Source organism: Anopheles coluzzii, chromosome X (genome assembly GCF_943734685.1).
Source record: "Anopheles coluzzii chromosome X, AcolN3, whole genome shotgun sequence".
NCBI classification, from domain to species: domain Eukaryota; kingdom Metazoa; phylum Arthropoda; class Insecta; order Diptera; family Culicidae; genus Anopheles; species Anopheles coluzzii.
Window position 1 is genome coordinate 13,783,678 of NC_064669.1, and position 24,371 is coordinate 13,808,048.

At 45.2% G+C, this 24,371-nt stretch overlaps 2 protein-coding genes across 6 annotated transcripts; one reads left to right on the top strand and one right to left on the bottom strand.

Moving 5' to 3' along the window:
• The first annotated feature begins 1,166 nt into the window (after positions 1 to 1,166).
• Positions 1,167 to 8,931, top strand: LOC120950615 (activin receptor type-2A). The gene is made up of 7 exons (XM_040368801.2): positions 1,167 to 2,288; positions 2,387 to 2,563; positions 5,466 to 5,779; positions 5,859 to 6,044; positions 6,120 to 6,459; positions 6,546 to 6,844; positions 6,948 to 8,931. The coding sequence occupies exons 1-7, from the start codon at positions 2,252 to 2,254 to the stop codon at positions 7,128 to 7,130; spliced, it is 1,536 nt and encodes a 511-aa protein (XP_040224735.1). The 5' UTR covers positions 1,167 to 2,251; the 3' UTR covers positions 7,131 to 8,931.
• Positions 8,932 to 12,804: 3,873 nt separating this feature from the next.
• Positions 12,805 to 23,986, bottom strand: LOC120960026 (mucin-19). Of its 5 annotated transcripts, none has more exons than XM_040383909.2 (6): positions 23,487 to 23,986; positions 22,177 to 22,846; positions 21,210 to 21,815; positions 17,271 to 17,379; positions 17,036 to 17,182; positions 12,805 to 16,948 (listed from the first exon to the last, which is right to left on the bottom strand). In XM_040383909.2, the coding sequence occupies exons 2-6, from the start codon at positions 22,274 to 22,276 to the stop codon at positions 15,922 to 15,924; spliced, it is 1,989 nt and encodes a 662-aa protein (XP_040239843.2). In that variant the 5' UTR covers positions 22,277 to 22,846; positions 23,487 to 23,986; the 3' UTR covers positions 12,805 to 15,921. The 5 variants fall into 5 exon arrangements, with proteins under 5 accessions (XP_040239843.2, XP_040239871.2, XP_040239853.2 ...); XM_040383937.2 differs by lacking the exon at positions 23,487 to 23,986 and adding an exon at positions 23,313 to 23,461; XM_040383919.2 differs by lacking the exon at positions 23,487 to 23,986 and adding an exon at positions 23,255 to 23,461.
• Positions 23,987 to 24,371: the final 385 nt, after the last annotated feature.

Sequence of the window (24,371 nt, forward strand, 5' to 3'; positions counted from 1 at the left end):
GCTACTTGGGTTAAATGTATGTTTTATTATCATAATCGCAATATCAATCGAAATAGCTCTAGTGGAGTACGTCCGATAACATCGCATCCCATGGAACACTGCCACCGCCTGAAGCGGCCGTGGGGAACTCCGAGAACCGTTTCAAATCCTTCATACAATTTCCTGATCGACACTTCCGAAAGGCCTACATTTGTGTGATTGGTAATGCGAGAATTACAGCTCGCGTGAAATGGAACGGGCAATTTTGAGTTTTTCTTTTTTTTTATATTTCGTTAAATATTAATTAGAATATATATTTCATATATGACTTATCGTACAGCAAAGGAAAAGATATTCAATGAAAAATGTTAAAATAAACATGTTTAATGAAATATAGCAAAAAAAGAAACAAAATTTCAATGGATCTTTTTGACTCGAGCTGTAACCCAGGCATTAGATCTTAATCTTATTCGTCTCCTTGAAATACTTAAATGATGCACTTTTCTGTGATGTGATGAACCTTCGTTTTGCATACAACCATTTTCACACCTATTCCCCCAACCCCCCTGCATTTAACGCTTCTTTTAAAATTAGTAGTAAAATTTGAAAACTACCGAAAAATGTTAAAGCTCCTACCGAAAATTACCGATTCAATTTTGGTGATCCTTCCGATAACCGCCAAAATCATCTGGCCACACTGCCTGAGTTGTGACAGAGTTGTGTCAACGTGACAAATGGTTGTGTGCTGCCATAAAATCGTACAGTACTGTAGCATCAATGTGCACTGTAAATAAAGAAAAGTTTTTTTTTGTAAATCTAATTGAACAAAATAAAGAACGTTATTTCTTTCGGAGAGAAATTAGTACGAGAAATAAAGACCAAATTCATTCGTTTCACACGAGATTGTGTTGATGTGTGCACCAAAAACATTGCTTCACATTTATGGGGCCGATTTAAACTGACCGTTGCGCACAATTGCTTAGCTCCGTTTCAAATCCATTTAAAAATTTTAAATCTATTTTTTACGATAGTTGAGGTATAGTAATTACCAAACATACCAGGAAACTACATTGGCAAGAGAATATGAAAAATGTTTAATTTTGCACAAAGAAGCAAATGAAAAACAAACGCAACTCCATTTTATAGCACAGCCCGCTGTCATAACACACTGACAGCTCCGCTTGATGGATCCACTCCTGTGGAGCCATCTCGACAGCAGAAGCAACAGCAGCAGTAGCAGCAGACAGCAAGCGAAGAAAAATAATAAAGCGAACTGGCTGTGTAGGTCGTGTCTGGCAATAAGGAAGCTTCCAAAACTGCCAAGGGTGAGAAAAAGCGAGACAGATACAGGGGGCGCGCGCGTTGCAGCACACACTTCCGAGGACACATAACACACACGCAGAGAGAGAGAGGTGCAACAGAGGTGATCTTTGTAGGGCTGTAGTGTTTTTTTTTGGTTGCTGTTGTTGTTGGTGTTGTGGTTTGTTGTTGCCTTTCTCCCAGCGCCGCGTTACAAAATCTGTCGCCGTCCGCGAGTTTGGGTGTCGAGTCTGGCGTTGCTCTGCCCCGTGTTGTTTACCCCGCAGCCGCAGCCCCCAACAAAACGGTGCAGTGTGCAGTGCGTGCGTGCCAGTGTGTGTGTGTGTGTGCTCTTGTGTCTGTGCGTGCAGCGGAGAGGTTGTGCGGCCTGTGATCCAGCAATTTAACCTCGTTTTATGCGCATCGAGTGAAACAACATAAAAAAGCGGTCCGTCTGGCTTGCTGGCTCACCAAGCGATGCCATTGGTGTCTGGTGGGCGGTGGGCGGAAGCTGGTGGGAAGCAACGCGAAGCTTGAAACGCGACTCCGCGACTGCACCGGACGCCCTGGACGCCCCGCTACCGATCATCTCGGCGTAATGCTGCTGCAGCTGCTGCTCGCGACAGGATTAGAAACGCATTAGAACCCCTCCCTCCATCCGAAGAGGAGTCTTCCAGGAGAGGGAAGGAAGGTCCGAGTGGTGGCACTTTGGAAGCAAAGGGGCAGCCCAACAGTGCACCCGTGACGAAGGATGCAGCAATAATCTAATACACACAGTATTTTTGCGCGTGTACCAGGCTGCACAAAACACTTCCATCGACACAAACGTTGACACACACACACACACGCACACAAACACACACCCAGAAGTACGCAGCAGGTGTAATTTAGAAAAAAAAAGCAAAGGGGAAGCAGGGAAACCAGCGGTACCACCGGAGGGCTTTCGTCGCGGCATCAAAAACAAAACAACAAAATGCGCCGTTTAATGCACTTTTTGTTTTACTTCTCCCGTAAGTATGCCTGCCTTCGATTTTGTACACCACCGACGGTTCACAGTATTACTAATGCTTTCCTTTTTCCGTCTTTCCTCGGGCGCCACCATTTGCAGTGCTGATCGTAATAAAAGGTTCGCTCAGCCGGGCCCGGTTGGCCGAGAGCAGCCTGAAGTGCGTCTCGTACCAGTGCAAGGACGGCGAGTGCAAGGAGGGCATCGATGTGTGCGAGGAGGCCGAGCCCGACCGGCCCGTGGGCTGCTTCGTCGTCTGGACGACGAACAACGTTACCAGTAAGTTTTGCGCAAGACTTAACGCCACGCGTGGGACAGCGTGCGCCCTACCCAACCATTCGGTGGCTTAGCTGTGAGGTTTCGTACCGTTTGGTCAGCAGAAAAGCATGTAGAAAGCACCCGGAGGAGCTTAATCTCGGTGATGCTACGTTTGTTTTAGTACATACACCAATTTGTACATTGAACGCACACGAAATAGCTAAAGGATTAGCGTGAAACGGCGTGGCCCTACGCTAAACTACACTAAATGCAAGGGGCTATATGGGCAGTGCTCGATTCTCATATTCAGGCTCAGTCTACTCTTGCAACTGCATTCAGTCTCCACATCGAGATTAGTGTTGCTAGGGAAATCAGATTACAACTAAACTATCCCGCTTCTAATTGCGTATTTCGAGCATTCCATAGAAATGTGCCAAGTAGACGATTTGAAAGCGTCTACGTCCAGAGATGTCAAACTGATGGCCCGCGAGGTCTTTTGGTTTGGCCTGCGACCGCTTGAGCCAACATTTATATGTAGAAGCATTTCTGGTTCTACAGTGCATGTCAGTCAATTCCGGACTCCTGAAATATGAAGAGATCTTGTCGGTTTTTTCCTACCTTCTCTCTATGCATGTATGCATAAATAAGATAAAAAAGTGCAAAAACTGTTGTAGTCATAGAAGGAAAATCAAACATTGTTATTTTAATGAAACTGAGCTTCCAATTCTGCGCAATAGCCTTTCCGATGATTAAATTTGTTGAGCAACAAATATTTGATGAACAATTACTTACAAAAAAAAACTCACGGTTTAGTTTCAACCTCATGCAAAATCTTGAATGTCTTACTCATATTTATGTAGTTTAGGGAACATTACTTTTTTTTTTTAATTGTTAAGCCATCAAACAAGGCATTTGACGACCAATTAAGCAATTTTTTGGCTTCCGTTTAAATTTTGTTGAGCGTATTCTAAAGTCATCTGCGAAAGCTGGTCTGATTCGATCCGACGCCTACTGCAACTTCAGCTGCCCGTCTCGATTGATTTTCCCTACCAGATCTCTAAAACAACAAGCATCAAAGCGCAGTCGAGTGACATTTCTCAACTCGTCTCGAATTGAGTAAAAGAATCCCTCTAACAGGCCACCAAAACACATCGCTCCGAAAATTGACCACCCAAGAAAAAAAAAACATTACAAACAGAAACAAATACGATAAAGCAGCCGGATAAGAATTTAACAACTCACAAACAGTCCTTTTCAAACCAGCATCAACCTTAGTATCCCATCCATCAATGACAACAACAAAAACGAAGACGCAAAAGTATTACGACAACACAAGAATCTAGAATCGGAGTATATGTAGAACTAAACCCTATAGAAAAAAGAACTATAGCAAGGAAAATTAAACACCCTGTATCCATCTGCACCACGGAAATGTACGCCATTGACGCCAGCATTACAAACAGCAATCAGTAAAAACCAAAAAAAGACCAAAAAAGAGAAGTAAAGGTGACCCTAGTCGTGTAGAGATACACGGGTATGAAATAGCCGACAAACTAGCCAAGGAGGGAACAAAACATCAGTCTGTGATAGAGAACAAAATTAGAGTAAGTGATGTCCTATCGATACTTCAACAAAAAGTCCAAACCGAAGTTAATCATTGGCACACAGAAATGAGCCAAACAAAAGGGGAAAAAATCGGCATAGCTGATTCCAAACCACATTGGACAAAAAAACAGTAGCACCACAAACTAAAAATCCCACCAGGAAGTATATAAAAATGTTGAACCGACTAATCGCTGGGCACCATTATAGTAATTTCTGGCTACATAAAATGAAGATAATGGACTGACACCTGGGGCACACAGAGTTTTTACCTGCCAGAAAGATTCCGCAGAAAGAAGAAAACAAACAGAAACAAACGAACCAAAGTTCATCAGATCATAGAAAGGAAAGGAGATAAAACTCTAATGATAGTTATCAAACTATAAAAGAAAATATAATCTCTTTCTAAAACGATAAATCAAGCCAGCCTAACAACAAGAAAACCAACACGAAATAGTAAACAGCACAAACTCAACACAAACAAACAAAAAAGCTAATACAAACAGGTTTTGTAAAATGAAAAGTATCAAAACAACTACAAATGGACAAATCAGCATTAACTAAAAATAGGGACATACGGCCTAAGTTGCCGGTCCTAAACCAATTGAGGTTGGAAGGGCCACATTCCAAGAACGGAATAGTAAGGAGAAGGCCTTGGAAACTGGTTTCCCATACCGAACCGTTATATAGCCTCTCACATCAAAGAAGAAGAAGAGTAAAACAATAGAATATGCCTCACTGCAATCAAATCATTTTGCATAGCTGTTATCTTCTAGAAAAAGAGATACCTTCCACTAAAACAGCAAAAATTATGTTCATTATTTACCTTTAAGCTGTTTTAATCTATTGCCAAAATAATGAGGGATTGCCATAAAAAATTAGAAGCAAAAAAGAGAAACAAAACCATGAATTGAGACAGCTGTGGGACAAATTGTGATCATATAGAGTTTGTTAAATTGGTAGAATTTCATACAAATGAACCTAAAGATGATTATCATTTGAAGTTCGTGGCAGTTTTGCACAAAAAACAAGGTCAAAGAGAACGCTTAGTTTTATCTTTCTTGCACCTTAAAGATATCGAAATTCTAAATTTAAAATTGCCATATATTCAACCCACACAATTTACAGTCAGAGGGAAAGAGTGGAATTTTTGCCAGCTTCTCCAAACGCTTGGATAAGGTAGAAGTGCTTAGGGGTGTATCGAAAGGTTCCTTCTTCAAAGAAGACTCCTGTATACGAGGCCGTTCGTTTTGAGTACTCTTTGCTCTTCCAAATGCAACCGCCGCAACCAAATAATCCCCGCGTTTCGTACCCTTTCCAGACGAGGTAAACGTAACGCTGAAAGGATGCTTCACGAACCCGACCGAATGCAACAACACCGAGTGCATCGACACGACGACGTACGCGAAGAAAAACCTCAACTACTGTTGCTGCCGGGGCAGCATGTGCAACCGGGAGCACAAGTGGATCCCGGAGGCGACCAAAGCACCCGAGATGATGCACACGGTCGACCACGAGTCGAGCTTCTGGCTGATCTTTATCATCGGGGTCGGGTCCTCGCTTGTCGCGATGGTTGCCATCACGGTCGTGTACGTGACGCACAAGAAGCAGGCAATGTTTAACGAAATACCAACGGTGTGTGCCTGTTTTCCTGCTGCGTCTTCTTGCGATCACGTGATCAAATGTTGATTTATTTTTTTTTTTGTTTCTCCAGGTCGAGCCCGATATTTCCAACTCGTCCACCAACATATCGCACCGTCCGATCGATCTGAAGGACATTAAGGCGCGCGGCCGGTTCGGTGTGGTGTGGAGGGCGCAGCTCGGCAACCAGGAGGTGGCCGTGAAGATCTTCCCCATGCAGGAGCGCCAATCGTGGATCACGGAGCAGGACATTTTCAAGGTAGGAGGAGCGGGCAGATGATGCACCGCGCTAACCGCAACACAATGCTAACGGTGTACGATAATCCCACTGTAGCTGCCCCGGATGAACCATCCCAACATACTGGAGTTTATCGGGTGCGAGAAGCGAAGCGATATGGCCAGCACCGACTTCTGGCTGATCACGGCGTACTGCGAGAACGGCTCGCTGTGCGACTTCCTCAAGGCGCACACGGTCAGCTGGACCGAGCTGTGCAAGATCGCGACGACGATGGCGCGCGGCCTGACGCACCTGCACGAGGAGATCCAGAGCAGCCGCACCGACGGGCTGAAGCCGTCGATCGCCCACCGCGACTTCAAGAGCAAGAACGTCCTGCTGAAGGCGGACCTGACCGCCTGCATCGCCGACTTTGGGCTAGCGCTTGTCTTTACGCCCGGTAAGCTAACCGCAACACCGCAACACCGGCAGGCGCGAAAGCCGTCCACTAACTTGGTCCCATTCTCTCCCCCTTTGCACGCACAGGAAAGTCTTGCGGTGATACGCACGGGCAGGTCGGTACGCGCCGCTACATGGCACCGGAGGTGCTGGAGGGTGCGATCAACTTCACGCGCGACGCCTTCCTGCGCATCGACGTGTACGCGTGCGGGCTGGTGCTGTGGGAGCTGGTGTCCCGCTGCACCGTGCACGGCGGCCCGGTCGACGAGTACCGGCTACCGTTCGAGGCGGAGCTCGGTCCCCATCCGACGCTGGAAGAGATGCAGGACAATGTGGTGACGAAAAAGTTGCGCCCGCGCATCTTCGACCCGTGGCGCCATCATCCGGTAGGAGCTTCGACCCCCGCAAGTGTGGTGTTTCATTTCATAATTGTGTGTTTTTGTTACTTTTTTTTCGTTTCATTCGCGCTACTCACGCCAACTCACGCAGGGGCTGGTTGCAATCTGCGAAACGATGGAAGACTGCTGGGATCACGATGCCGAGGCGCGGCTATCGTCTTCCTGTGTGCTCGAGCGGCTGTCCCAGTACGCCCGGTTTCCCACCCGGCAGTACTTCGTCGCCACCAACACCACGAACGAGCTGCCGGCCAAACTGGCAACCGAAAGCCTTTAACACGAGGCGTGCGCCCGCGGCTGGCATACGAGCGCGATCGAAATTGCGCCCAAAAAACTATAATAAGCGATAAAGAGAGGCGCGCGTTGTATTACACATTTATCAACTCTTCAGCTGCTACGTGGTGGACTGTGTGGGGGCGCCTGTAAGGGAATGCTTTGAGACAAATATGCACACACCCACACACAAACACACAAACACACAGCGACTAAAGAGAATTTCTGAGAGTATAGGGACAGAGGACGATTGTTTTTTTAGCCTTAATGATGTATGTGTGTGTGTGCGTGTGTGTGTGTGTAGCGGTACATTTGATGTGAACAGTGAGGGGAGGGAAATGATGACGACCACGTGTGCACCGCATGATAGCGCATATCAGATTATGTTAATGTTTACCTTAAAAATGCAACCTTTTATAAACACACATACACACGCATACATCCATACATCCAAACGACGTAATAATGGTGGTACAATTGTAGCAAACGGATATTTAAGCGAAGCTTCCTGACAGTTCTTGTATTTTTTTTTTTACAAACATTAAAAGTATAACCATCCTAGCATACGCGGGAGGAAAATCTTTCGCCGTTTGCAAAATCTGTTTTTTTGTTTTGTTTTTAGCCCTCCCCGCTTGAAGGCGTGATCCAGAGCACATCTTTTCAACAAGTACCTCTGTGTTTGCCACAGCACACAGCTTTTCTGCTGCAAGTCACGCCATTACGCTCATTATGTTAACAAACTATTAACAACACTGTAACAATACTTTTTTGGGGTGGTTTTAGTCTAAACTGGCTAAAACACGTGTTAGGGAGAGGCAGCAGAGAAGAGAAAAGAAACCCGACTGGTGGCCAATTGGCTGCTAATGCACGTGTCTTTGTGTTTGTCTGGTACGTTTAGTACGAAACGCGCACCCTTTTGAAACACACGATGTGTGTATATGTGTATGATTTGTATGATTTTGTTTAGTGCTTATGGATAGATCCCCTCCCACATCCCCTCATTTTTTATTTTGGTTCACTTCTGAGCTTTAATCCACCGATAACACATTGATTCGATTGTCAAAACAAGTTCAAACTATTATTATTATTACTACTATTACTACTACTACTACTACTACTACTACTACTGCTACTATTATATTATTATTTTATAAGAGAACCAGCTCGTTAGGAGGGCCCCCATCACAACACTAGCTAGCGGACTAGGGAGGAAACATGTGATGGGGACGGTAGGGAACGGGAGGGGGGTAACGCCCGGATGGTGTACCCTGCTGCAGTTGTCGAACAAGAAATTAACGTCCACACGAAAGTGAGTCGCGCGAGTGAGGTTTAGCGGTAAGACTGTGCAGGCATGCTAGGAGAGCGGCAGGCGCCATAATAAAGTTTGTCCCTTGGGAAGGGAGAGGAGGGTGTTGTATCGTGTGAGGAATTTTTTTCATCTTTTTTCTGTGTTTGTTTTTGGTTTGGTACGAATGTGTGTTTCTTTTATAATTTGTTTTACAACGAGCTTTTGAGCAAGTTCAGTAATTTTTTATGTAAACTTTTTTTTCTTGGTACAAATCTGTTTCTTTCATTTGCCAACATCAACCCCAGAAATGATTGTTACATTCATGACTTTTTGTTTTTTGTTTATTTTTTTTTTTTAATCATAAGGTCTCGGAGAGGTCTCTTTTAAATCTCTTGCCTAGCGAACTGAAAACACAGCACTGAACAAGACTAAGAAAAAAGAAGGATAAAATCTGAAACATTGTAAACTGCCCGATTTTGTAATAATACAAAATATATAATGTATTGCAAATACAGAACAGCGAGTTTTTTTTCTTTCTTAATAATTTGTGCAAGCAACGAAAATGAACGCTGGAAAGCAGCATGTATCAGGTGACGGTAGGCGAAGTCTACGAAGGTACTAAAGCTGGAAAATCTGTAACGATGCTAGATCAAATACTAGAAAACACGGACTGGACGGGCTACTGAACGGAATTTAATGGTTGTTTGTTTTTTAATGGTTTGCTTTTAAACTGACTAACACTTGAGTGAACTAGTGGTAGGAGCTTGGAATCGGACCTATCCGAATCTGATTCCGTGTTCGGAATCAATTCCGGAGCTGATTCCGATGCTGGAATCAGAATTGGAATCGACCTGGGAATCGCAATTTGCTCCGGAAAGGGAATCAGAATTGACACCAGTATTGGAATTAGGTCAGGAATGGGAATCAGCTCTTGAATTGAAATAGGAAGTTTCAGAAGCGAAATCTGTCTCCATGGGATCTCCATGAGAATGGATCGTTTACAAATAAATTTGGATTCTTTGCGGCCTTTAATACATCATTAGACGCAAACGTATATTCTTATGGAGCTGCCGAAACTGACTCCGATTTCGAATCAGATTCTGATTTCTGAACCTATTAGGATTCCAGAGTCGATTTCGATTCAGGACCCAATTTGAAATCCAATTCTGATTTCGAAACCGAAACTGATTCTTATTGCGGATCGATTTCCATTCCGGAGCCGATTTCGATTCCGGACCCGTTTCCGATAATGAAACCAATTCTGATTCCGGAGCCAATTCCTGAGTCGATTCCTGAGCTGATTTCGGAGCCGATTCCGGAGCCGATTCCGAAGCCGATTCCGAAGCCGATTCCGGATCCAATTCCGAAACCGATTGCGGAAACGCTTCCGAACGTACTATCTGGGATCGATACCAAAAAACTTTGGAGCTATCCGGAAACGATTCCAACGAAAACTTCATTTTTCCCTTCAATAGAGTGAACGTGTTATGTGAAGGGTCATGAGCATGATCATTAGTTCGAGGAGTTTCTCATGGCTATATATTTCGTATATATGGTGTACAAGTGTGTTGTAGGCAGGGGTCTGAGGCAAGGTGACGGATTCTCCTGTGTGCTTTTTAAAATTGCCCTGGAAGGTGTCATTCGAAGCGCGGGGTTAGACAACGACATCTGTGGCACGATTCTCTTAGGGGTTTCTACGATTTCTGGGTTTCGCGTATGATTTCGACATCATCAGCGGAATAACAGCGAAACTGTGTGAGGCGTACACCCGCCTCAAACGCGAAGCAGCAAGAATTGGATTGAGAATCAGTGTGACGAAGACGAAGTTACTGCTTGCCGGAGACTCAGATCATCTGTGAAGCAGTGTATTAGTTGACGGCGACAATCTCGAGGTTCTGCTAGAAGATAGAAATGTTATGCTATCTTGGAAGGTCGATACTTTGGACAACGGCACCAGGAATCGTGCATACTATGGCCTTCACTGTCTGCTGAGATCCAGCACGAAATCTGAAATATATCGCACATTTATTTGCCGGGTGGTCCTCTATGGACACCAGTCTTGGACTATTCGAACGGAGGATGCAAACACTCTGAGCGTGTTTGAGCGACGCAGCATCCGGGCCATCTTTGGCGGTGTGTTCGAGCATGTACAGCGAACCGAGCATCCTGACGGTGACAAAGGCTGGCAGGATACAATGGCTGGGACATGTTATGAGGATGCCGGACTCATGCCCCACCAAGATGGTGTTTGACAGCGATCCGCAGTTCAGCATAAGGCGCAGGGGAGCACATCGAACTCGATGGCTGGATCAGCTGAAGCAATAGGGTAGATCGGGTGTCTACATGGGTGGGAGGATGGAAGAGAGAGAGAGAGAGAGAGAGAGAGAGAGAGAGAGAGAGAGAGAGAGAGAGAGAGAGAGAGAGAGAGAGAGAGAGAGAGAGAGAGAGAGAGAGAGAGAGAGAGAGTATTGTAGGTTTGGTTTGGCAATTAATTAATTGAAATCTTTAATAACCTTATACGTTATATGTGCTACAGAGTATTTACCATTACAAATTTTCAATTGCGAAATTGGACAACAAAAAATAATTTAGCAGGTTGCATCTAAAAGCAGAAAAAACCCGACAAAAATCGATTGAAAGCGTGTTTTTTTTAAGGAAAAGACGAAAACAATCGACCACAAAATAGAAATAGTGAACAGCAAATATCTTCCCAATTATTAGTATTATAATGCCATTATTCCGCTTTTCAGGTGCGTATATACCCTTTTTAGCAGCACGTTTGCGGCTCTGGAACCAATTACTTTACTTTTCGTACAAATTACATGGAAAAGCGACTCCCGTATTACGAGTTTGTTTGTATCCAGAGTAATCCGTTCCAGCGACTCAATCTCGCGTTGCGTGGTGTTGCCACCAGTTCTTTTTATTCAAATGTTTGCTAGACAGCAGGTGTGGAAAATAAAATACGTCTCCACATTTCGTTCACATTTTTAAAGTGTTTTTATTTGACTAATCATATAGATTTTACAACAGGCTGAGCGCGCGCGCGGACATTTTCGTGTGCACAAGTATCGTTTTTTTTTTGCTATCGACAAAGATAAATGCGCCCTAAATTCCACGTGTTTTTTTCCTTCTTCTTCTGCTTCTTGCTGTTGTATTTCTGCTTCATCTTTACCTAGATATAATAATAATAATTATAATAATATTAATTAAAAAACATAAATATTATACTTAAAAATTTTGACTAGCTATAGACAAATAAGTGGTATGAGTGTGATTATGCTCTTACTTAGTTAAATGTAGTTGTGTGTGTGTGTTTTTTTGTTTGTTTGTTTGTTGTTTGTATTGTTGTGCCCCGTCGTTTATTGCACACTGCACACAATCTGCACTATTCCCCCGCTCTACCGCTCCCCTTCGATTGTTTCCACCCCTCTTTGATTTATTGTATGTGTTGTTGTATGTTTTTTTTTTCTTCCTCTCTTCGCTTTTCTTCACTTTAAATATATCTAAGTAATGTGCTCACAACACACGCTAGTGACTGGTTTTAGTTTTTATATGTTCAGCCCGGGGACACACACAAGCGAACTTCGCACACACCTAATCAAGACAGCAGAAATCGAATTGGAATTTGTCGCCCTTTAAACCCGAAAAATTACGCGCACGTACGATTTTAATTCACAATCCCTTTCATCTATTGGTTGGTTTTACAATGGCTATGGGGGTATGGGGCAGCGCATGTCACGTTGTACATGTGTGTTGATCGTTTTCGAAATTTTGTTTCCTTGCATCCTCTCTTTAGTTTGATTAATACCCAGTTTAGTTATTAGAGCTGCCTGTGTGTGGTTATCACAAAACGTAATAAAAGCATCTGTGCGATGGCGGGGGTAGAATTAGCAGGGAGCTTTACCGATCAGCTGCACATAAAATTGTACAACGCTGTATGTGTGTGTGTGTGTAATTTTGTTTAAATAAGCGCTTAACCGTTTCGGAACTCTGCATTGTATACTGATTGTGGTTTTGGTTTTTTTTTCCTTCTGCTTCTGTTCGACAGGATCACGTTTTTCCTAATGCTCCGTTGACTTTTTTTTTTCTATCGCCATCGCCGCACATACAAAAAAAAGAAGAAAACAGGAAAAGGAGTACCACACCTTGCGCGCAATGCATATCTGTTAGTATGGGTGTTGTTAAAAGCAACTCGTGCAAACGCCCTTTAGCATACTTAGCATACTATTTTCACAATCTAACGAACGGTGTATGTGTCTATGTATCTCTGTGTGTGTGTATATGCCGATGTGTGGTGTTTTCTATTACTATACACACGCACTACACACGATGCGTGTGTCCTTAATCCGATGCACTAGCCTCACACGGTGGAGTTTTTTTCTTCTTCCTTTTTTGTTTTTTTTTTTAATGATTTAATTCTACATTACGGCAGGGTACAAGGAACAGAGGGAAGAGTGGCGAATGGGGATGGGAGGGGAGCTTTATATAATTTACCTACAAACTAATAATGTTTCCCGGTTCGTTGGATAGTAAAACAAAAAAAAAACATCAACAAAAAAATAAACAAAACCAAAATACCGTACGCCTCTAGAAGCCTACTAAACGCGCGCCCATTATTACACAATCATCTTTTTCCGCCTCTCGGCTTCCACCAACACTCACTATTAACGTTAAATGGGGGATTTTGTTTACGATTAATTATGGCTTTGATTCTTTCCTTCATCATTTCTTTTCATTTTTTCTTGTATATATGTGTGTGTGTATTTGTGTCTTTGTGTATGTGTGTTGAAATCGAAAAGAAGAAAAAACGGGATATAGGTTCTTTGAATGTTGGTACAAAACTACAGTTGAGATGTTAGTTGCCATGCTTGTAAACGCTCGCAATCTAAAAAACCAGGCAGAAAAGTGGTTAAATAAAATCAGAACAAAAAAAAAGAAGAAAACACGGTGAATGGGAAATGCATTGTAAACTAAATAAAAAAACTACATCCTACGTTTGTATATTGAACGAATAAAGGAACGATAATGATGTTTGGATGAGATGAATGAACAAAAACAAAACAAAACAAAATAGACTAAAAAACAATGGGAAGGAAAAAGAAATCACAGCAAATGTAAGCCACTAGTCAATAGTCTCATGTATGTGTGTATGTGTGTATATATTGTGTATGCGCGCGTGTGTGTGTATGTGCGTGTAGAATCTGTTGCTTACTAATTATTAATGATAACAGGAACAATATAGGTGTGCATGCAGTTTGGATGCAGTTGAATGAGACGCGTGATCCTTGCGTTGAATTATTTTGCAGCTGCTGTGGTTTGCTTTCAAACTAATTAGAGCGTACTGTTGCGTATTATGATAATGTTTATACTTCTCGCCCACGACTCTCTTCTCTCGATTTTGCTTACGCTTTAGCTCTCCTTTGCCCTATCATTACACTATCGATAAGATGAGTTTTGGTTGTTTTTGGAAAGTGACATACGTTCAAAAGATTTAAAACAAATCATTCTGAGATCCTCGTTTAGCGCGTACATATGCTCCCCTTCCCGCCCTATCCTTTTCATATTGGCCTTCGCTCTTCTCTCTCCTCATATTCACATTCTTTTACTACTATTACTACTACTATTACACTACTACAACAGAAACACACACACACACATTACTGTGCGACGGATGGAGGGGTTGTAAAACACCGTCAAAGCACCCCACCGCAGTGGGGTGGAACCATCCCGTGCGCGTTATATGGATCGGGGCGCGGTAAATTGATTTAATTTAATTTAATAGCTTCCCTTTCAGCGAACGCGACTGCCCCATCCTCTTATCGACAACTCTCATCTTCAGTGCGGTCGAATGCCGATACTAGTAGCGCTACTACACACTTCACATCCTTCTCTCGCTCTCTCCGGCTGTCTCTCTAACTCTCTTTCCTTCCTTCACTATTATCTCGCTAGAGTCGTCCAATCATCAACAATATAATCGCGTAAATAAACTTCATACGCTAAAGCATACGTGAAGTAAAGGAAGTAAAGCAGCACAATCGCGTATAAGGAAACGGTGCGGGTAGTAAATTTAAAAAAAATAAAAATATACATAAAAAAAGAAATAAATGTGTTTGGTTAGAAACCGATTGGAGAGGGGGGGGGGGGGGGACATGTCACAGATTATTGTTATTGCACACTGCATGTTACGTGTTACGTGTTTAGGCTTAAATCAAAATATAAAGAAGCAGAAACTCCCACTCCACAACTCCAAAAGAGGAGTAGCGAGAAGCAGCCGGGATGGAAGGGAAAAATGGGGGCAAAAGGGGACCCCCAAAATAACGCAAGACAAGCAAGGTTGTACAATTAATAAATATTATCCTTTGTTAAAATAAATAGTGCTTTAAAGTTAGTGAAATGAAACTATACACAAAAAGCGAAGTTTTGTTTTCAACAAACGCACGGCCCCTACTGATGATGTGTTGACTCCGTTTTCGCTAAAGCCTACTAAAAGGCCAGCTACCCTTCCCTCACGCTTTGAAGAAATTGGTATTCGGTTTGGTGGTATTGGCGCGCGCTTCCCTACCAAGACGGACACGATTCCGCACGCTCACAGGTTAGCAAGCAACAAGCAATGCTAATTCATGACTAAAATGATTTAAAATGGGATCAAACACCACACACACACACACACATACACATCCACATACATCCACACACCACTGACTAAACCACTGATAACTAAAATTGGTTTGATTAATTTCAGTACGTGCCTACTTTCCTCCCCGCAATACCTTGCTCTAGCAGTACCTTTCCTAATTTCCTTTCGCTTGAGGGAAATTCATGCTGCTGCTGCTGGTCAGCTTTTTTTTTTTGTCGCCCTCCCCCTAACGGGGTCGGGAAGCAGCTATAGGATTAAATTTGTTTAAAAGCCTTTCTTGAATCGCGATCGCGCGAGGGGAAGGAACATAGCAAACACAAAATTAAATAATAGTATGCTAACTCACGCTGCAAAACAAACTTAACCGCTCCTCCATGTGTGTTGTATACAATTATTGATAATTTATGCTAACGTATTTTTTTTTTGTTTTCGATAACCCTCCAGCTTGCTTTATATGTTTTTTTTCCTTTTAATTTGAAATCGAGTGGATATTCCAGTGTGTGTGTGTGTGTGTGTGTGTGTGTGTGTGTGTGTGTGTGTGTGTGTGTGTGTGTGTGTGTGTGTGTGTGTGTGTGTGTATCTGTGTGTGCGCGCGCGCGTGTCTATGTGGTTTGCCCTTTGGGACGCGCAGTCGTCTTATCGTCTGACTTGCTTTGAAGATAACACAATGACGGTGTGCGGGATTATTTTTAGGGAGGAAACAGGGCCACAGCAAGACTGCAAGCTGCGCAGTGGGAGGGAAAGCGGCGTGGTGCGTTATGGTTGCCGCCTTCCGTCCGCAGAAACGAAACGGTGGTTAAAAACTAGTCGAACAGGTACCCTTTCTCTAGCCAGTCAATACTTGCGCAGCAGTAAATTCTTAAGTATCGGCTACGTCTCTTCGGCGAACAGCTGGCCGGCCGTGACCGACGCCGAGAGGACTGCGCTTTTGACGGTGGGGCCGGTCCCGCCACCGCCACCGGTCAGCAGCTTGGCCTCGCTGCCATTGGCGACGGTCGCGGACGAGGCCGACACGACTAGTGCGATCGTGCCAACGTTCCCATTGCCGACCAGTTCGCCGTTGACGGTCGCGGCGGTACCGCTACCCTTCAGCGAGATGCCACCGAGCACGGTGGTGGTGTTGTTGCTGCCGGCCGGCATCGTTGCCGTCGTAACCACCGTCGGTGGTGGGGGCGGCGGCGCCGGTTGCGGCTGGTTGCCACCACCCTCCTGGCCGCAGAGGCTGGCCGCGATCAGCTTCGGCGAGGTGGCCGGTGTCAGGATGCCGAGATTGTCGTACTTAATGCTTACCGGCGATACGCCCGCCGACGTGATGGTGGTAGGCGACACGGGAAACCCGACCGCCGGCGGGGACGCACCGCTTACCACCGGCAGCGCGTTGGGGCTGTTGCCGACCGTGACGGTGGTGCCGGTGCTGCCGGCAACCGCGCTCCCCGTGCCGGTACCATTCGCGGCCAGCACGAGCGCCCGCGGCACCTTGTGGGTGGTCACCTGCGTGATCGTAAGCGTGGATGGACTAGTGGTGCACGTCGCGCTGGTGTTGGTGGTGGTTGCGTTTGTACCGATTTGACTAGATGCGATGGCGGCGGCGGCCGCTGTCACAATACTGCTACCGCTGCTGGGGAGGGTGGCGTTCGGGCCGGCCGCGCTCTGGCCGCCGTTCGTCAGCGAGGGAGATTTGATCGGCGGTGAGATCAGCGCGGCCGGCGAGGAAAGGCCACCGCCGCCGCCGGCCGGCGAAGCGAGCGGCACGGTGGTGACCGGCACGCTCGGCCCATCGATCGGGGAGCCACCGTTCTGGCCGCCGGCCGCGTGCACCACTACGTTGTGGTTCTTCAGCCGCTGGGCCGTCTTGTAGCTCTTGCCGCAGTAGCATTTGAACGCTTTGCGGACCCGGCTGCGGCGCGAGAGAGAGGGAAAGAAAATTAATGCCAAAAAGGAAGGTTTGAATGGAGACAAAGCAAGGCACAGATCCGCTACATACTTTCCGTCCTTTTTGTGCCCGTTCTTCGAATGGTACTTGATGCCGTTCACGTTTTTGTAGCGCTTCTTGCAACCTGGCACCGGGCAGGCGAACGGTTTCTCGTTCGTCGAGTTGATACCGCTGCCGCCGCCGGATGCCGAATGGCGCCTGTTGCGGATCGAAACAATTACAATCGACGGGTTAGTGAGAGAGCGAGAGAGAGGGAAAGCTGTACAGTAGCAGCAGCAACACTTACCTGCTGCCATAGCGCATGATAAACTCGGAGCTGAACTCCTCCGTCGTCCACGAGTCGTTGCTGTCCTCCGACTCGGACACCATCATCTCGTCGTCATCCATTTCGCTTCCTGCAAACGAAACACCAAGAGACAGTGCATGAGAACATTTGATCTATACGGTGCGAAGCGAGAAGATGCTGCTAAATCATGGATTTGGGATTGAAGATACGCAATACGCAATACCTGAAGTGTGCACGTGCGTTACGCTTTCTTGATAGGGAAGCGCTGCGCTTACGATTAGTTTGTTTCTGTTTTTTTTCGAATTGCTGTGTTATGTGCGTTTTCTATTTGCATCGCGTTCATGATCATTGATTCAATTCAGTATTGTTTAAAGAAAGATAATTAAAAGTAGACAACGAAGGATAATATTGTGCAGCAGCGTTTCAAAAAGGCTTAAATTCTGATATGCTTCATCTTTCGAGTTGGTCCGCTTCTTCTTTTTCTGGCTAAAAGAGATAAAATGCAAATTGAAATGATACGATACGTAGAAAATAGAAACAGTCTTGCAAAATGTCATCAGCTTCACGAGATGTTCACCACCGAAAACAATGCACATATCCGTGGTGGCTTGATGCTCATTGCTGATACTCAATGAAAGTGCGTCATGACATGCCGAACGCGACATGCGAGTGCTTGAGTTCAACGCGATACTCTGACTGAAAAACTGAGGCGAATGCCAGCGCAAGTATAATCATGATTTTGCTCAATCATGATCATGAGTGCTGTCAAATACCACTGTTTCAGTGATCGACACTCATGAAATGAAGTTCAAGTCACTGCGATGATCAGAAGTGAGACTCAGTGCACAGTACAAAACTGTGATGATCAGAAGTGAGACTCAAACAGTTGGTGGACCAATCACATGATTGGTGACATTTTTTGAAGCACCCAACTCTTGGTCACTCACTTGATCATAACTTTTTCTACCTTGCTAATCAGTGGCGCATACTTGGCGAGTGGTCCCAAACAACAAAATGAGCGTGCTGTCTCGCTCTGTGTGCTTTGATGGTCTGTTGGGTAGAATGATAAAGCATTTGAGTAAAAAAGCATGCTTATTTTGTTTCTTGGAACCACTCGCACGCATCGCATATCTTCCCATGACTATCGTGATGAACACCGACAGAAAATGTTGCGACTAAGTGACTGACCAAAAGTTGGTTGCACACAATGTCACCAAGCAGGTGATGGTCGCACCAACTGTTAGAGGCGAGACATCACAGTAGAGCTCGTGACGCTGACATTATTTTGTTTCAGTCAGAATTTGTCATGACTATATCAATGACATTTTGCAGAATTGATCACAGTTAAAAAAAAATCATGAGTTAGTGACTGACCAAGCGATGGTCGGAAAAAAAATATCACGAAGCATGAATTGGTCACACCAATCAATTTGAGTATCACCTCTGGTTATCACGTGAAACTGACATGGATTTTGTTTTAGTCAGAAGTTTTTATGACATTGATACAGTGACATGTTGCAGCACTGATTAGAATGTTCTCGCGAATTGAAAACCCAAGATAACAAGTTTAATCCACTCCACCAGTGCCTTACTTGTTATGCGGGAATCTTTTTTTCCATAAAATTTGTATGAACAGTGAAATAATTGGTTCCAGGACTATAAATGTACCGGTATACAACAAAATTTCTTCATACTACTAATGTTTGGGAAGATATTAGTATTTTTTTGTTTCTTTATCATTATTTTTAATCAAATTTCTTGAAAATTTTATCGATTCTATCAGTATTTTTCTGAATGTTTGGTCCAAAATGGACAGATTCCATTGCTTTGTTCACGTGATTTATGTGTAAAGCCAAAGTTCCGTCAGCATAATGCTTGTGGAAGTATGAGGAAACATTCTAAATTCACCCCTTGCATTCCTCTCCAATAATAATGATAAACCAACAATAATGTTCAGCTGTTAGAATTTTCCTGCTAGATATATTCGTTTTCAAGAGGCAGCAATTGGCAGCTTATGCCGTAATCAAATATTAACATCGAAACGCAGGACACACTTATCAATGTACCACAAATTATACGTCATTTCTCCTCCTGGCAATAGTTTAATATTAAAGAATTCTTCGTTCGATACATTGCCTGAGCGCTAATCAAAATTAATGAAATGCTTAAACCGATTGTGAGCATGATTTCACCTCGGTAGCACAAAATGTACCGAATGATATTGCACAAATTCACGGCCAGGCCGTAATACTAAATCAAATAAATAAATAAATAAATATTGCACAAATAAAATTGCTCGCTGTGTAAGATTTTTGGCGATAAGAGAGGTAGATGTGTACAGCATTTAGATTTGCTCGGTATGCGAAAAACACGCTTAGTACCCAATAGGCAGCAATATGGATGATTGTTACCCGTGAAAAATAATTTAAAAAAAGAAGGAAATAAAAAATAAACAGCCAATTGAAACGGTTTGCTTAAATCATCAAACGTTCTCACTATCGTTCCAGCTGCAAGGGCAGAGCTGCACGGGCAAAAGAGTCATTGAAATGCGCAGAAAACATAAACAAACACGCTGGATGTGTTATTCTTCTTCTATTTTGCGAGAGGAAATGTATCCTCCTATGTCGATTAAACGTTTGTATGATACAGCATATTCAGCGGCTTACTCTCCCTCTTTTAGACTTCGACTGTCTACAGCCATACGATGTGTTTATCTCTTGCTTGCTTAGTCTAGCAGCCGACTTTGCCAATATGTTTTATGCTACGAAACTAGTGTTGGGTACATCTGAATCAGATTCATGAATCTGAATGAATCTGAATCTCGATAGGAAAGATTCGTGAATTTCGAGAGATTCATTAATCACAAAACACTCGTTTTCGCAATTTCGAGAGATTCATTAATCACAAAAGATTAATGTACCTAGATAGATTCACGAATCTAAAGGATCCATAAATCTCCAAAGATTCTTATGAATATTCTTCTTACCGTAACAAGCTACGTGATCATTGCAGCCTATACAGGCTTTCTAGACTTCCTAGCAATTAGGACGTAGCCGGATAGTTTTGTTTTGTTACGGAGAGACGGTCCACGCGAGGCTTGAACCCACGACAGGCATGTTTGTCATGTCGTGCGTGTTAACCACGTTACCATGTGATTGCACAAATTCAATAATTTGAAAATCATACATGTCTTAAGACTCATGAATCCTTCAAAATTCGCGAAACCTTGGAGAGTTGTGAATCTTTAGAGATTCATGAATACTTGATGATTCAAGAATCTTTAAAGATTCGAAATATCTTTAAAGGTTCATAAATCTTTAGATATTCGATTCCTGATTCGAATCACCCATCGCTGAAGATTCATATGAATGAATCTGTACGAAAGATTCATGAAACCCAACACTATACGAAACTACGCTTAGAAGCTTAGTCATGTTTATGTATTCTTTAATATAAACACATTCGCAAACAGGACCGCTTTTTAGGGCCCAAAATCGGCAACAAAACAAATCTTATTCATTCGCCGTGTTTTGGTTGGTTTGCTTTGTTCATAACACGTGTGGGGCAATTTTGTGCCTTTTTTTCGCGACATTAAAATGAAATACAACCCACACACGGTAATCGGAGGAGATGACACAAGCCCTTGGCATCGGCACCGTACCCATTCGGCTGCGTTAAAATGGGCATTAATTTTTGAAGCACTTGCCCCAACTGTCGCCATGTGACAGCAAGGTGGGTGAAGGGTCGTTACGTTATTAATGCTAATGCTACATCCTTCCCCCCACCGAAAGATAAGCTTTTCTAAACGATAATCCTACCTTTAAGCACATTCTAACTCCCAAGCCCAACCCCCCTCCCCCCCTCCCCTCCCCTCGAAGGCCCTTGGTGCAGTAGCGGAGCCGGTTACGTAACCGCTTGCCTGCTGCCCGATGTACTGACCTGTTGGCGTTATGCTGCGGTTCGCCGCCGATATGCTGTAGCTGTGATGTTTGATGGCAATCTTGCGCTTGAGATCGGTTGTGCCAACCGTTTGCTGGTTGAGGTGGGCCGGCTTGCCCGGCTCCAGCCCGCCGGCCCCGGCTGCTACGGCGCCACCGAGCCCGTTCTGCTGCTGCTGGTCGGCGATACCGTTCGGCGTGGCACCGCCCCCACCATTGGCCGGTGCGCTGCTGCCGCTCGTGCCATTCGTGCCAACGGCACCGAGATGGTTTGTGGCCGCGATGCCGTGCAGGTTGGCGGCGGCGCCGCCGTTTGTGCCGGCGGTGCCGTGATGGTCCGACGCCGCACTTTTTTGGTTGATCGAGGACGGTGGTGGCAGCGTCTGCTGGCCCGAACCGGACAGCCGCAGCCCATTGCCCCCGGCAACGGCGGCCGGTTGCGCCTTGTCCGGGCTGTTGGTCGAGGTGGCGGCAGCGGCAGCGGCCATCGGCGACGCCACACCGCCGCCATCCCGGCGGCTCTCGTCGGTGACGAAGCGCAGCACGTAGCTGAGCGGCAGACAGGTGGGCTGCGTCTTTTCCGTCACATCCGGCGCCTGTGAGTCATCTGCAAAAAAAAAAACGTCATAAAAACAACAACGTCAAAGAAAGGTTTCGATTAAGATATGTACGTGCACGTGTGAGTATGTAAAGAAGAGAGATGAATGGGTCGGCGGGGAGAGTGCGGGCCGAGGCAACAATATTGTGAGCGTTTCCGGTCCGGTCGCCCGCGAGACTGCTCAAAAACAAAAGCAATTGCATCATTCACAGCCCAAATGGTGACCGGCCACTCCCAATACCACCCACCCGCCCACCCACTTTTCTAATCGCTGCGAACGAGCGCTTGCACAACACGGTTCGCGATGCACCACTGCACCACCGCCACTCTCTTTCACTTCTTCTTCTTCTTCTTCCTCCCCCTCTCTTACCTATATGGGTGTTCTCGATGTGGTGTATTAAATCGCGCAAGCTGGGAAAAATCCGCTCACAACCGTTGAACTTGCATATATTAATTAGAAACACAGCCATATTATGAACGTGCAACGGTGTCGGCAGCCAGGTGAGCAGGAAGGAGCAGAATAGGAAGGAGGGGGGGGGGGATCAGACCTCTGTAGGGAAGGCGGAAGGGTCGGGTGTGTGTTTTTCTTTTCTTTTGTTTTTTTTTGTTTTTGTTTTGCTTTTTTTTGGTTCGAGGAAGGTGTCACGCGCTCGGCCCGCTGCAGCAGCACCCAGAGCTCGGTCGGCCCCTTCTAAACACTGGCAAGCCCAAAATCCAAGATGGTGGGTAACTGAAGAAGATACGACACTGCGCGCTGTGTGTGGTGGCTCCGGTCGCCGTCGCGCTGTGTCTATCTCGCTCTCGCACCTCGCTCCGCTCCGCTCGTATCGCGGGCGCGCTGCTCGGTTCGCGCACGTCTATCCCACCGAGGAGATGGAGCGGCGGAGGGGAAGGGTGGCAAGAGCAGGGGAGCGCGCACGCACGGGGGGTGGGGGTGGGGGGCACTGTTTGTGTGGATGTCTCTGTCACTCGTTCGCGTCGTGTGGCCTACTGCCTTCCTGTGTGGCCTGCTGCGTTCCGGCTCCGGCTGCAGCGCTGATCTGTTTATAAAAAGAAATTATGCAATCGGTCAAGATTATCTGAACGCGCTACTCCCAACATCTTTGTGTGTGTATGTGTGTATGTGTATGTGTGTGTGTGTGTGTCTCGTGAGTGTTTTTTGGGGGTGGTGAGGGGTTGTAATCCTTCCACCCCGCAGCTGTGTGCTGTAACTGCTGTTACGAACGTAATCACACACACACGCAAACACACACATACGCTTGAGGAGACACAGTAGCAATCACACAATCACACACACACACAATTATGGCCATCGATAAAATAGGGAAGCTGCGGCTAATTGGCCTTGCCCGGATGCAAGGAAAACACACAAACGTTCAATCCCCAGGCGAAGGAACCGGGGCCCACCGAGCACAACACCACCCACACACACACACATACATACATACACAAGCACACGAACCGAAGCAGGGGCAGCCGCAGCAGTGGCCGTAAACTCTGCATTACCTCTCCTATGTGTACCTAGCATACACACATACACATCCCCATGCACACATACACGCTCACACACACACACACACACACACTCCTTGGGCCTCCACCGGGGCCCACCACACACACACAAGTCCACACGGCCGAGAATGCTCACTGAACACGGGGAAGGGGTGGGTGGCGCCTTACCCTTTGCCGAAGGCGGTGGGTGGGCAGGGCTGCAATTTTCACATAATTCAGGCGCTCGTCTCCATTTCGCCCGCCCGTTTCGGAGCAAAACAACACCACCGAAAGACACACACGGGCTACTTCCGTCCGCAGTGGCGTGATTATTCTGAATCAAGCTCCTTCTCCGTGCACACGCACCCACACACACACACATACACACACTGGCTCTTGCACACGCGCGTGCACACAAACAAACACCCACACACATACACACGCGCATCTACGCTAAACACTGCACCGCACTGTACGATACGTGCGGGATGGAAAGGTTTCGTTGCGGGCGCGTTTACACCCGTCGGGTTGTGTGCTTGATGTGTGTTTTTTTACCGTTGTGTTGCGCAGAATTGCGATCTGTTTTACTGTTGTGGCCATTTTTAACACCTAGCCTTTGGTTTGCATGATTTCAGTCAGTGGCGTGGTAGAATTGTTTGTGCAATCGTGACGATAATGTGGCGAACCGTGCCTCTGTATGTACAGCCAGTGTGCACCGTGCAGAGACGGGAATCTGTCACATTTGATTTGTCAGTTGGGCTGTCAAGCTGGGAAAGGAAATTACAAAAAAGAAAGAAAAAATAATGCCCGATTGCGGCAATTGTTGTTCTTTTCGAAAATTATCTCTGATTTTCGTTATAGGTTTAAAATATCGAGAAAAAATAAGAAGCATTGCTGCATTTAAATTGACGCTTTAAATTTGACCGACAAACTGTGATGCTTTAAAATGACGGTTTCGTTTGGTTCGTTGTAAACTCTGGCACATATTATTTACAAACTCAATATTTTCTTTTAAGTTTAGGACAAACTTATTTGATTGCAGATTTTTTAAAAATATAAATTAGGTGATGCTCG

Bases quoted from the DNA above. Each gene is read 5' to 3' on its own strand.
- LOC120950615 (XM_040368801.2), top strand. From the start codon at position 2,252: ATGCGCCGTTTAATGCACTTTTTGTTTTACTTCTCCC. The intron at 2,289-2,386 runs GTAAGTATGCCT...CACCATTTGCAG, and splicing joins CTTTTTGTTTTACTTCTCCC to TGCTGATCGTAATAAAAGGT. The intron at 2,564-5,465 runs GTAAGTTTTGCG...TACCCTTTCCAG, and splicing joins GACGACGAACAACGTTACCA to ACGAGGTAAACGTAACGCTG.
- LOC120960026 (XM_040383899.2), bottom strand. From the start codon at position 22,012: ATGATGCAATTGCTTTTGTTTTTGAGCAGTCTCGCGGGCGACCGGACC. The intron at 17,380-21,209 runs GTCAGTACATCG...TTTCGTTTGCAG, and splicing joins CCGCAGCATAACGCCAACAG to GAAGCGAAATGGATGACGAC. The intron at 16,949-17,035 runs GTATGTAGCGGA...CTCGCGCCGCAG, and splicing joins GGGCACAAAAAGGACGGAAA to CCGGGTCCGCAAAGCGTTCA.